The sequence below is a fragment of the Ostrea edulis genome, chromosome 4 (assembly GCF_947568905.1).
Source record: "Ostrea edulis chromosome 4, xbOstEdul1.1, whole genome shotgun sequence".
Classification (NCBI taxonomy): Eukaryota; Metazoa; Mollusca; class Bivalvia; order Ostreida; family Ostreidae; genus Ostrea; species Ostrea edulis.
This window is the reverse complement of record NC_079167.1, coordinates 86,509,580-86,523,396: the sequence shown is the minus strand read 5'-3', so window position 1 is coordinate 86,523,396 and position 13,817 is coordinate 86,509,580. Positions and strand designations below refer to the sequence as shown.

Here is a 13,817-nt window from a genome sequence, read left to right as displayed (position 1 = left end):
AATGGTATCGTTCATTCCTCAGCAAATAATTCTTCTCTTTCCTTCATTCTTCGGATCTCACGCTCTAGCTGGCGATTCCTTGCCTCCAAGGTCCTTCTCTCTCTCTCCTTCTCCAATTCAGATGGGGAATCCATCGTTGCCAGCTTCTTTTTTACTATCTCCCTCGTCCTACCCAGCTGGTCCATGGTGTTACACATCCAGGCCAGGCATTCCTGCATCTCTTCCTTGTCTTGAGGTAAGGGTAGGAGCGCTAAAGGGCCATAGTCCTTCCAGGATGTTTGTGTAGCCTGGTTTACCTTGTTGGAGGCCTCCCTCGACTCTCGGTACTGTTCCAGAGAGAGTTTTCTCTTCTTGGGCTGTTCAGTAGTGTATTGAAGAAGATAGGGTGCAGACCGTACTTCCAGGATTGGTGCAGTTTCCGGAATAACGGGCGCCATCTCCGAAACTACACGTGCTATATCTAGAATTACAGACGATATCTCTGGAACTACAGACGCTGTTGTAGAATTTTGTGATTGGTTGGCTCCCTTGTAAACTAGTATTCCAGGGTCCACATAACTGTTATTTTCCTGTGTGCGTGCCTCGCATTTTGCGAGGATGAATTCCACACCTTCCTTTGACTGCTCATGTATTCTTCGGATATGGGCCTCCATGTCTGTTTTTCTACGGCATTCTGCATTGCACCCCACAACTGAACAGATGTATTTAATCGTCATCAGACGATGTCTTTCCTCCCAATGTCGGCAGAATTTAGACCGGGAGGGAAACGTTATCCCTTTGCATCCTAGAACAGGAAAGTCATGTTTGGATGGTATTTAACTTCTATCGACTCTGTAGTGCACGTACCAAGGATGGCGTTGATCTCATCCAGGTCTGCAAAAAGCTCTAGCATGTCCTCTAGATCATCCATCTGAAACGCAAGTTACAATTTAATAGTTAAGAGGTTTTTCAAAAATATATATATATTTTCATTTAGGGGAATGACCTTAAGACTTGGGTATTTTACAATAACATCAACTAAATATATATAAACTTATATCCTACACCCTCCCATAGGTATATATATACGATACAACAAAGTCACACCATGTGACTATCATGTACAGCTCAATTCCTTAATAACACATTTTCCTTGTACCCTGCAGTAGTATAATACAAAAACACTGGACAAGCAGAACAGGTCACAGAAAGCCCAGTAAGAGTACCCATGGCGCAGAACAAGTCTACCATTCCAACATAAGAAATGTTTACGTCATACACAATTATTAAGTCTTTAAAAAGACTTCTACATGCCTCTTACAGGCATATAACACCTAGGGTGAATAGATATTAAATAATATTCAAAATGTAATAAGACACCTCCCCTTAAAAAGAAAATCTACGGAGAATATCGCGAGACAGGCTTAATCAGCCTTCCTTTTCGAGAAAACGTAACTTCGCGGCCTGGTGGTAGGGTATCAGAGTCTGCTGATTGTTCATTTTCGTGACTACTCGACATGTTGGGGTCAGAGTCACAGCTTTCAGGCCTATAATTGACTGGAGAATCTAGTGTTACATCGTCTTCTGTGTCATCATTAGAATCATATTGATTCTCTGAGATTCCATCTCCCATACATTGTTTTAAGTGGTCGACATGGACCACTACGGTTTTATTAGAAGTTTCATGTCGTATCTCATAGGTAATGTCGGAAAATTTCAGTAAAATCCGATAAGGTCCAGTCCACCCAGAGCCCAATTTTTGATTAGCCTTTGGTGGGTACCACCTCCACACAAAGCTTTCAATTCGAAACTCTCTAGGCTTCAGTCGAACATCATGATAGCGTTTCTGTTTCTGAAAGCTAGATAATAAATTTTCATGGACGATATCAAAGGTCATTTCCATGGAATTTCGAATCCATTCCACATAGGAATGATAACAACCCCCTTCTGAACAATATGACGGTGGTGAGCCAGCAATAACATCAATTGGAAGGTTCGCCTCTCTTCCTAACATGACTAGATTTGGGGTACACTTTGTACTTTCATGTACTGTGTCACGATAGGCCATCATTAAATAGGATAAATGGTCGTCCCAATTGGACCTATTTTCGTCGATAAAGATCGACAGCATCTGCTGGAGCGTGCGGTTAAACCTCTCTACCATGCCATCAGATTGAGGGTGATAAGGAGTGGTACGGGATTTCACAATGCCCAAAAGAGAACACATTTCGGAAAACAGTATTGATTCTAATTCTCGGCCTTGGTCTGTATGAATTCTATATGGAACGCCGAAACGACAAATGACTTCTGTTACAAGTTTGTCAGCGACAGTCTGGGCGGTATGATCCTCTAGTGCGAACGCCTCTTTCCACTTGGAAAAGTAGTCTCCAACTACCATGATATATTGTTTTCCTTCGTTTGTCATTGGTAGGGGACATATTATGTCAATGGCAAGGCATTCCATGGGACCATATACTGTGTGGTGTTGCATAGGAGACTTTCTTATTCCAGGTCCTGGCTTTTTCTTGGCACAAGGTTGACAGGTTTGACACCAACGTGCAACATCATCAGTCATTCCTGGCCAATAAAATCGGTCTTTGATGGAGTGTAGGGTTTTCTCGTGCCCAAGATGTCCCGATGTCCTTGTATTGTGTAGAGTTTGCATAATTTGTCTTCATAAAGTTTTGGGTGCGACCAGCTGAAGGTGACTTCCGCCTTCGCTTTCTTCCCATACTCTATAGAGTATATTATTTTCCATTTTAAGTCGGTCCCACTGACGGAGTAAAGTGTTTACAACAGGAAGAGGGTCATTTAATTTAGGGCGTTCTTCCTACTGAGCAAGGAGTTGTTTTACTTTCGATATTGGCACATCTTTGTCTTGCTGATCCTGTAAATATTGGAGACTCCATTGTTCTAACCAATTGGATTCTGGCCTAGTTGATTTTCCGTTGCCTTGATGATGATCAGTTGTCGGGCTGATCAAAGCATTAACCAGGCACGCATCGGGAGAACATTGGGTGCAACCTTCTCTTTTACACTGCTTCCTTGGTTTTCTCGATAGGGCATCAGCATTGCCATGAAGGCGTCCTTTTCTGTGCTGAATGTGAAAGTCGTATGTTTCTAGTAACGAAATCCAGCGGGCAAGTAAGCCTTCGGGTTCTTTGAAGCTTTTTAGACAGACCAAAGATAAATGATCTGTTCTTAACAAAAATGGTCTTCCGTACAAATAGTGTCGGAACTGTTTCACAAAGGTCACGACTGCTAGCAACTCTCGGTACGTGGTACAATATCCCATTTGAGATCTTGAGAGTGTTTTACTTCCGTACGCAATGACGACTTCTTTTCCGCTTTGCATCTGTGAAAGTACAGCTCCAACTCCATAGGCGCTTGCGTCTGTATCTAGTATAAATGGGTCATTTGGTGATGGATATGATAACACAGGTGCGGTGGTAAGAAGATGCTTTAATGTATTAAAAGCAATTTCGCATTCCTCGGACCATTCGAACTTCTTATTCTTTTGTGTAACCGCGTGAGGGGGTATTCAACATTGGAAAAATTGTCTATGAAACGTCTATAATATGACGCAAGTCCCAAGAAACTCCTGACCTCTGATATGGATATGGGTGTAGGCCAATTGTTTACAGCCGAAATCTTTTCCTGGTTGCATCTAATTCCGTCGTGTGATACAGTATGGCCCAGAAATTATACTTTTTCTTGAAATAGAACACATTTCTTCAGTTTAAGTTTTAAATTTGCCGCGCGAAGTCGGTCGAAAATGATAGACAGATTTGCCAAAGTTTCCTCAAATGTGGCGCCAAAAGTTATGATATCGTCTAGATATACTAAACATTTCTCCCATTGCAGACCGGAGAGAACGGCTTCCATAAGGCGTTCGAATGTTGCAGGGCTATTAGATAACCCAAACGGTAAAACTTTGAATTGAAATAAACCTGCGTGGGTCGTAAATGCAGTTTTCTCCTTGTCTGATTCATTCATTGCCACCTGCCAGTAACCACTGGTTAAATCAAAAGTACAGAAGTACTTAGCTCCAGATAGAGTATCTAGGGATTCGTTGATTCGGGGTAAGGGATAAGCGTCCTTAATTGTAACATCGTTTAATTTCCGATAATCCACACAGAACCGTGTGGTTCCATCCCTTTTCTTAACTAGAACTATTGGTGCGGCCCAAGGTGAACTACTTGGCTCAACTATGTCTGCTTTTAGCATTTTGTCTATTTCCTGATCGGCAACAGCTTTTTGGTGTATAGGAAGACGTCTTGGGGGCAATTTTATTGGCTTGGCATTGTCAGTGTTAATCGAGCGTTTTGCAACGTCAGTACGCCCTAAAGGGGTATTTGGACCCGTAAAAACGTCAGAGTAACGTATCAACGTCTCACGTAGTTGTTGGCGTTGTTTTTCATCAAGATTACTTGAAGCCTTATCGATCAGGGGTTTCAAATAGTCTGGCAGACCTTGTTGGTCAGCTTCCTCCGGACTATTGTTTGTGACCTTGATATTATTGCATTGAATAACAGATTCTATTGTATGGATTGATGCTACGGGAGTATTCTTTGTTAGGGTCACTACCTCTGAGGTTGGATTAAGGACTGAGAATAATACATTCTTTTCTCGTAACTCGACAACAGATTTAGGCATCAAAATGCCTTTCTCATTAGGTAATGGCTCTAGACAACTTCCATATAAGAACACATGAAAACTTCCCATATAATTCATAATTTAAAATCATTGTTTCTCCTTACTTTTTCTGTATTATGATGTTTAATATGATAAAATATCCTATTTGGAATGCTTTTTTTATCACGGCATATCTAGGATTAGATTATTTTTGTATTTTTTAAAAAGTTGCTAATGTCACTTTTTTCTTGACAGACATTTGACGGAAATGGTGACATTAGCAACAGTAAAAAATGATTTCTGGCTTTATTCCTGACATGAAACCATGAAGAATTGATTTAGAGAACTAATATTGACCTTCAAAATTTCAAAAGTTACCAAAGTGGGTTTTTTTTAATGTAAATTATTGTTATTATTTCAGAAAACATGGTGTCTAACGTCACCAATTGACGGAACATATTGTGTCTAGTGTCACCCATTGACAGAACATATTGTGTCTAATGTCACCCACTGACGGAAAAATCTGTTCTAAGATCATCCATATTGTGTCTTAGACTGAAATAATCCAAAATTAGAAAGCAACATGAATAATAATTTCAAAAAAATTATCCCGTCTTTGACCCTACTCCCAATATGGATTATTTAGAACATATATTTAAATTAATCAGAATGTAGAAGTGCCTTGCTAGTGGTCAAGAACTGTTGTTATATAGTAATAAATGTTATTTTGAAGGAATTTATTGATGTGTAAACCAAGCCGAATCACTCACAAACTGAATAAAGTTTGTGAGTGAAAGGCTGAGTTTACATATCAATAAATTCCACAAGAATAGCATTTATTACTTAAAAGAGGAACTATTTTGGTGGTGTCTGAATTTGGTAACGTGACGTCATCAAGATGGATTTATCGATGTGTAAACTTTTCAGTTTTCAGGGATTGACTAATCAAAATGCAGCATTTTTACATGATTGGAATTATTTCTGTGTTAATCTTCAGACAAATTAATGAAAAACAAAATTAAACTATAGATGTTATTTAATTCAATTAAAATGAAGGCAGCTAATTGTCATTAATCCTGTTCGTCTTTCATAGCTTTAGGACCATCTTTGAAATCTGTAAAAAAAAAAAAAAAAAAAAAAAAAAAAAAAAATCTCCAATTCCATCATTTGATAAATGGTTTAATACATTTAAGTACAGAAACTAATGGAAGAAAAACATATGATAAATCACCTCTTTTGATGTGTTGGAGAGTGTGTGTGTGTTTAGATAAAATTATAGAAGAGGCTGACTGTGATGACTTAAATATCTGATTTCTATTTTTTAAATAAGTAGATGATCAAATTTTCTTCCATTACATTAATCTTTTAAATAGTTCTTAGTTTTGTACTTAGTTATTCAGAACTTTCAGTCTTTTCACAAGGAATAGAGTTCCACCCTTGCTGAAGGCCTTGTGGACACCTCTAATTTAAAATATATTTTGTTTTTGATAAAGTGTTGTCTCCTTTTAAACATTTAAACCAGATCATTTCTTTTTTTTTTATAAAGTAAAATAATAAACTAAAAATCAATATCAAAGAAGTACAAAGTTACTTGATCTTTAAGGCAAACATCAACAAATTTTTCCTATCATATCAAAAAATAAAACTTTAGTAAAACCAACCGACAAAAGAGAAACATAATGTTCGACCATCCATTGAGATGTCTGGGGCAGACAACCTTCCTTGCATTTCTTCTTGTTTGATGATATAGTCTGTCTCATGCAATATCCAAAATTGCCCAGACTTATGTTTGAAATACTGAATCCATGGCCACTTGGTAACCTTCAAAAGATAATAACATAATTTGACACATCAACAAAAAGAAACCTTTATATATCTTCCTTCATTTTCATTTTTTGCATTAAAATTAGATAATTAGAGAGGATCTGAATATCTGAGTAAGTATAATGTATTCATTCTGAAACATACTCTCATACAATTTTACAAATTTTCTTATACATTCCTTTTCACATTATCTGTTGTTGTTTTTTTTTTGCCATGTTATATATATATATAAAATTTTGGAAGCTAGTCTTACAGTTGGCAAATAAAGAATATTTTAGAAGTCGTATTGGCATTTAACTTTGTGATCCTAAGAATAATAACAGTAACAAGGTCAACAGAAACAGTAATATATGTCCAATTGTTCTAATTAAAGCACACTAAATAACAAACTAAACTGTGAATAATAACTATGAACATGTTAACTCACTAATGCAGGGTAAACAAAACCCCCAAACTTAACAGCGACATACTCTCCAGGTACTGGAACTTCTCTAAACAGATGGGGTGTCATGGTTAAACTTTAAGACAACTATTTTTACCCAGAATTGTCAGTAACACCTTTAAACAGCTATTTTTTCTGTAATGCATATAACTTTCACAAATCTAGGAGACCTTAACTTGTTAACAATACTTGAAGTCAATTCTTTTTCTTATAAATCATCAGGTAACTTAATTGAATTCAATATGCAAACAATTAACAAATTTACCACAATTGTGATTGAAGTTATTAGTTGCCTTTCATACAAACAAGATACTAAACTATAAAGCTACCTAGATTCTATTTCTAATTGACTTGGTGCAGTAATGCCAGTATCCTGGTTAATACATGGTTCATCAACAGACACTGTGACTTCTTGTGCACATTCACTGAGTTCCTGGACTTCATTCAAATCAACGTTAGTGTTTTGCTGGATTTCTGGAGCAGGAATGATGCATGTTTCATTTTCAAAGGCATTTACAAAGTTCATGTCAGCACCGTACAGTACTGTTGAATCCTCAATGCCAGTATTGTTCAGAGTATTGCTAAGCTCCTCGAAATCATAGTCTTGCAATAAATCAGACCTAGAAATTTTTTTTAGAAAGACACATTAAGCATTTAGCTTTTTTGTATAAGAAATAGACCAAGTTTTTTTCCGCACATTATCTAATTTTTCATATAAGAACGTCGTTTTCTAAATTCTCAAATGCAAGAATATCCATTTACAAAAACATCAAAGGAGAAAAAGTAATTTATGTTACAATAAGGGACTTTGAATAACATGATAGTTTCAGGGGAAAATTTTCGAAGGTTGATTGAATACAAGTAATATTTATTACGACGCTTGTGTTATTGATCCATCAGAAATACCCATATCAGTTCTGTTCAAAACTCACAGGAAGGAACAATCATATAAACTTTTGTTCGAGTCTTCAACATAGAATAGCCCTAATCATAATGTACAGTAAATTTAGTCAAAATTACCATATAGCAGAAAGCCAATGAACCATCTAAGGGCAGAGCCTTGCCATGAGGGAGATAGCTCTTTAATTCAAAATATTAACACTCTGTATCAACATCACTGGTTCCTGGTATATTCTAGTGAATGACATCGTTAGTGTTGGCCGATACCAGTTTATTACGACTATCCGCTTAATCGCAATACACTGGTATTGATGTACATTAACGATGGCAATCCCTAAAACATACCAGGAACCACTTTTGTTGATCACGTGTTGATACACAGTGATTAAGTGACAATTTTATATTTGGTGAATTAAAAGTTGTAATTCTTTCGTATCAGCACAAAAGTATTGACTGGGTAAATGTGCTATGGTCTCGTGTGCATTTACTCCACATCTATATGGATTCATTTGATTAAAATACTTACTTCAAAATAGAGTCAATGGGAGATTCATCATTTGTTATATCATCGTCCACCATCTCAAAACTTGGGCCAGTGACTGGTATAAGTGGCACAAAGTGATTTGGTACCCAATTGTCTTCAGTCAAATGTCTGTTGGATGTCCAAAGAATTCCACAGGAAATTGTTGACTGGTTTGTCATCCCTACTGGATCTATATATCGATTAAGTGTTTTTTGACACAACATAGCTCCAAGTTTGGGGTAAATCGAATATATTCTTGTTTTAAGCACAGTACTTAAGGCACAAATTTGCCATATTCCCATGAATGTGTTCCTTTGGCATATTTGCAAAATTTCTTTTTGGTAGATTCTTTCAATTGAGAGTGGTGTTAATTTTTCTCCGGGTGTAAACAAATCTGAAAACATAGCATATGTTACGCATATATTCTGTTTCTCTCTATCTTCGGCTTCTACACCTTTGCCCAGGTAGTTTGGATTCAAATAATGTCTTATATTTTTCACTAGTTCTACTATTATGTGGACCCTTATTTCTTCATGATTGGTTTCATTTCCAAATGCGAGGACACTTGCGCTGCGGGGAAGGCAATTTCCATCACCGAAGATTAAAACTGGCAAAGCAGAAGTCAACTCATGAGGAATAGTTTTGGGCAGATAATTGGCCACAGCATCCGCCACAAACTTGTGGGTCATCACATTTATGTTAGGGTCAATGCAAATGTTTTTCCAGTATTGATAATAGGTTTGTGAATCAAGACATTCTGCAGCAAAAATTTCTACTTCCTCATAAGATGTAATGTTCTGCAACTGGTCCAGTTTCCTTTGGAAATACAATTTTCTTATTTCCTGAGGGTCCTCTAACTGCAGTTCATGGTCATCATCTAATTCATCTACTTGTTTCTGACTTTTTATTGTAACATGTATTTTATTCACCTCACTCTTGGGTTCATTTTCTATCTTTGTTCTTGGATTCCTCTTTGTATTTATTCTTTCTGATGTCTCACTCTTAGGTTCCTTTTCTATCCTTGTTCTTGGATTCCTCTTTGTATTTATTCTTTCAAGTGTAACTGGCTTATAGTTTTCAACATACATCTTGTTAATACATGATGCAAAGTTTTGAGCTCTACAAGGACTACAAAAACAGCTCAGACTCCTTACTTCTAATTTCAATCTTTCTTTTTCTGATTTGTTGATTTGGTGGATTTTTCTTGTCTTATCAATGGGTTTCACTTCAGTTTCAGGACGATCTCTTTTAATGTCTCCTTCTTTCACGTGAAAGAATCTTCTTTTGCTCAATGCTTCTGTGGATTGCATGTTAGCTGATAAATAATCATAGAGATCTTGACTGTTGTTAATTATGACCTGTTTGCTAATTATGGCCCTGTCAATGGCTCTGTTTATAACACCTATCTCGGCATCACACTCTCCTTTGCCATGTTCTGAGCCAAAATAATTTCTATTGACATTTTCTTGTCTCAATGCTAAGTCTGCAAAGGGGCCTTTTGATTTATATTGTGAGGAGCAGCCATCGGAATATTCGACTTTCATTTCAATATTTTCAGCAACCTGGTCTTCCAAATGTTTATCAACAATGTTCTTGTAGTGGTTTACAGCATGGTAATCATGATTGTTGTCTTCTGAAATAATGATGGAAGCTTCACGAACTGTGTTTCCTTCTGCATTTCTGTAAAATGTGACAAAAGGATGCATCGTTACCTGGGGCTGTGTATAAAAGGCACTTTTAATCTCATCCTGGTATATTAAGGCCCTGTTTTTGGCAAAATCCATAATTTGTATCATGTAACCTTTTGGTAAGTTACTTTTTAAAATGTCATATTGTTTGAACTGCCATTTGGCATTATGTAAGTGTTGAAAGAATGTAGTGCCTTGTATTGGTTTCAACAAATCTACACTTACTAACTCAGCCAAAAGCTCTTTTTTGGTTCCCTTTTTAGTAACAACTACACGTCTTTTGGTTTCATCTTTTTCCCATCTGTTCCAAGATAGTCTAGTATCATCTGGTATGTCCTGATAAAAAGTTTCAAATTTCTCGTGCAATTTCTCTGAACAATTCTTGCAAGTACCATTGATACATTCTGGATTGTAAAATTGCTGTGAGTCTCCTTTTGGACAAAGTCCGATATCAAATACATCCTGTTCATTTAATTTCCTTTTGGTCGGGTCATTTGTAACGGCTCTTGACAAAGCCAGCAATTTGTATCTTACATTTATGCAATACACACAGACACAATACTCTCTGTGATTTTTTGAAAGTTTTCGCACATTTCTAGGTCGCAGCTGAGCAAACTTTGACAACCCTATGATTCTTCCATACTCAGATATAAATTTCGAATAAGCTGCTGTAACAGAAACTTGCATTAAATAACCTGGGCCTTCTTTTGTTGCAAATCGCTTCTGTGGTACAACTCTTGATATATCTCCTCGTTTGTAGAAATCTTTGATTTTACTTTCATCAAATTTGCGCTTTCTTCTTCCATTCAGAAAGCGGCACGTTCTTTGCTTATATAAAGGTTCAGGTTTGTTGAGGTATTTTTTACTGGCTTCTATTAAATATTTGGCAGTGTTCAGCTCTGGCTTTTTTTGTAATTGTTCTTTGTTTTTGTGCTCAAGGAAAAGCCTACGACGTTTAACATCAAGAGTTTCTGATAGAGCTTTCCTTTTTCTAGGTGTTACTTTCTTCATGATATTATGTATAAATTTTGCAAATTTGTTGGGACTCTTTGGTAGACTTTTTTTGACATTAGAAGTGATGTTCCACTCACTTTTCTTGGATGGAAATGGGTTTGAGCTATTTGAAGTAGAAGCAGATTCTTGTTGTATACTTTGTGTCATTCTTTTCTCAGCTCTTTTTTTAGCTTTCCGTTCTCTGTCTTTTTTTCTTACCCAGGCAATTTTCTGTGACGTCATATTTGATCTTTGTTTTTCCTTCATTAATCTGTTATACTCTTTCTTGTTTCTAGAAGTGGTCTTTGGTGTGAATACTACTTGTAGTTTTGATGGTGTTCTACTTCTATTCTGTTTCTGATTTTCTCTGTACCTTTTTTGTCTCTCCCTCTGCAGTGCTAACATTTGTTCTTTTTTATTTATAGCATTTTGATTTGGATGTCGTTTTCCTAGTTGTTTATTTAGCTTTTCTCTATATTCTTTGGATTTTGCTTTTTGTTTGTCAAGGTACTCTTGGTACTTTTGGGGGTTTTCATCTTTCAGTCTCTGTCTATAGATTGTAGATCGTGATGCCATTCTCTACCCTTAAAGAAAAAAAAAATAGAAAGACAGGAAACTTGAATTTGCCAAAGAACAATGCACAAATAAAGACAAATGCAGCCATCGCAAATCACAGCTTGTAATCCCCTAAACTGTAAATTCCTTTTTATCCTTCACTAAAAAAATTTAAGACAAGATGACAAATTTCTTAATTGAATGTTGATTACTACCCAAAAATTTACAAAATATCATCGACATTCCTGTATGACTTGTAGTTACTTTGATATAGACCTTAACCGAAAACTTTAAGTCATTCAGTGGAAATATAGGTCAAATTGACCTGATTTAAATAACCAAAGCTCTATCTGCTGACAACTATCACATCCTATGGCCTGTCGTCGCTATGATATGGAAGTTAATACCAATAAATTTAATGTGTCATTCATGCGTAGAATACAGGTCAAGGTGACCTAATTCTGGTATAAATGTTGGTTACTACCCAAGCTATTTCTACTGACCAACTATTATGACCTATAGTTGTGAGATATTGATTATACCCAAAAACTTAATAAGTCATTCATGCAGAAAAAAGACCACGGTAACCTAATTACGGTACGAATGTGATTATTATGCACTGACAAACTTTCAGTCCAAAGCTAAATAAAAAAAAGTTTGTTTTTTTTAATTTTATGTCTGATTTCACATAATATTTAAAATAGGGCAGAGGGACCCAGCGCAACGAGTAAAAGGGGGAACGAAAAAGTTTTAATTTAGCACAAACTGACCGAATTCCAATATCCAGAGGCAGGTTTAGTTACAATCTAAAACAGGAGTAATTGCATAAAGAGTTGACATTCATGACTCTAGTGTATTCAGTTATCAAGGCAAGCATAAGGTCTGTGATCTCTCTTTTGGAGTGCAACTCACACTTTTTCAAGATAAAATTGTCTAATTTTTGGCTAAAATTACTAAATCTCTAAAATCTTCTAAAATTCCTTCATAACCTACATCAATTTTTAAAATTACACACTTTTTCTTGCTTGATCTCACACTTAGCACCATTTTTTTTTCCATGGACGTCCGACAGAGCGATTGTACAAGAAAAGTGTATATTTTATGGTATTATATCAAATCAAGTAAATGTAAGTGTGTTGCTGGCCAGATTCATTTATACATGCCATGAATCATACAACACCCAGCTTCTATCCCTAAACACAAACATTTTGTAAATTTGTAGTTCTTTATTTAATACCCCAAAGAAACAATCATTCAAGTTACTTGTTTCATAGTTACTTATTCTATGTGACGTTCGCAACACAAAGTCTGTCGTCGGGTGACGTTCGCCACACAAAAGACGAGAAAACATGGGAAACATGATTTGCAACGGTCCAATATGGGATCGTTTGACATAAAATTAACTCCCCTATCATCCCATTCAAGTTTGATAGTAAAATAATGGATTAAACGTTAAAAAAATCAATGCGTGTTTCAATCGTTCAGTGAAGCGAACGTAAAAAATGTTGACGGACAATACTTACATCAATCTTTCATCCAACCAACAATTCCAGCGTCTATGCTGCCATGTTGAAATCTTCAAACGCACGATCGATTCAGAATATGTGTCGTTGAAAAGCTTTAAATCGCACGGAATAATGAAACCAAAGACGGTCGGATGTGTACATCGTCACCGGAACAATTTGACGGAAATGACGTTCTCAACACAATAGAGACAATTATTTATAGTTTTCTTTGACCAGAATTTCTGTTTTCAGTGCGAATTAAATAGTTTTGTTACAGTTTGTTTTGAAGATATGTTTTTAAATTGATCTTATGGTATGATGTGGCTCCAACACATACTGGTGCAAACGTCACCATATTTGACAGACAACATTTGTCACTTGCACTGCAACCCATTCTTTCATTTTTTTTTCACTTGTTCCTACTGTCCACAAAGTTATGTTGTTATACGATTTTAGACTTTGATCTACTCAAACAGATTATACATTGATAGGGATCTAGCAGATAAAAATAAGTGTTTTTATCACTGATGAATAAAGGATGTATTAGAAGATGGGAGTTGTGTCCGTCAAAAATTCCGTCAATTTCGACAAACATTTTTGTTTTTTCTTGGATAATTCATTTTTATTCTCACAAAAAACATATTATGTGATTGTTGTAATATAGATTTACGACATTTTTTAGATCCATGAGGTGAACTCATTTATAATCAGAATTCCAAGGGTCAGAATAATTTGACGGAAAAGGTGACATTAGCAACATAAATCAATGGAAG

At 36.1% G+C, this 13,817-nt stretch overlaps 1 protein-coding gene across 3 annotated transcripts; it reads right to left on the bottom strand.

Annotated features, from left to right (window-relative positions):
* Positions 1-773: 773 nt before the first annotated feature.
* LOC125678236 (uncharacterized) lies at positions 774-13,817 on the bottom strand. Of its 3 annotated transcripts, none has more exons than XM_056164072.1 (5): positions 13,063-13,817; positions 8,307-11,568; positions 7,210-7,500; positions 6,276-6,435; positions 774-910 (listed from the first exon to the last, which is right to left on the bottom strand). In XM_056164072.1, the coding sequence occupies exons 2-5, from the start codon at positions 11,558-11,560 to the stop codon at positions 785-787; spliced, it is 3,831 nt and encodes a 1,276-aa protein (XP_056020047.1). In that variant the 5' UTR covers positions 11,561-11,568; positions 13,063-13,817; the 3' UTR covers positions 774-784. The 3 variants fall into 3 exon arrangements, with proteins under 3 accessions (XP_056020047.1, XP_056020048.1, XP_048772476.2); XM_048916519.2 differs by lacking the exon at positions 774-910 and adding an exon at positions 4,674-5,728; XM_056164073.1 differs by lacking the exon at positions 7,210-7,500.

What these genes read in the sequence shown, in the direction of transcription:
- LOC125678236 (XM_056164072.1), bottom strand. Translation starts at nt 11,560, where the DNA reads ATGGCATCACGATCTACAATCTATAGACAGAGACTGAAAGATGAAAAC. An exon ending in CAATTAGAAATAGAATCTAG is followed by an intron (nt 6,436 to 7,209) that starts GTAGCTTTATAG and finishes TATCTTTTGAAG; the next exon opens with GTTACCAAGTGGCCATGGAT. An exon ending in ATTATGTTTCTCTTTTGTCG is followed by an intron (nt 911 to 6,275) that starts GTTGGTTTTACT and finishes CTTGCGTTTCAG; the next exon opens with ATGGATGATCTAGAGGACAT.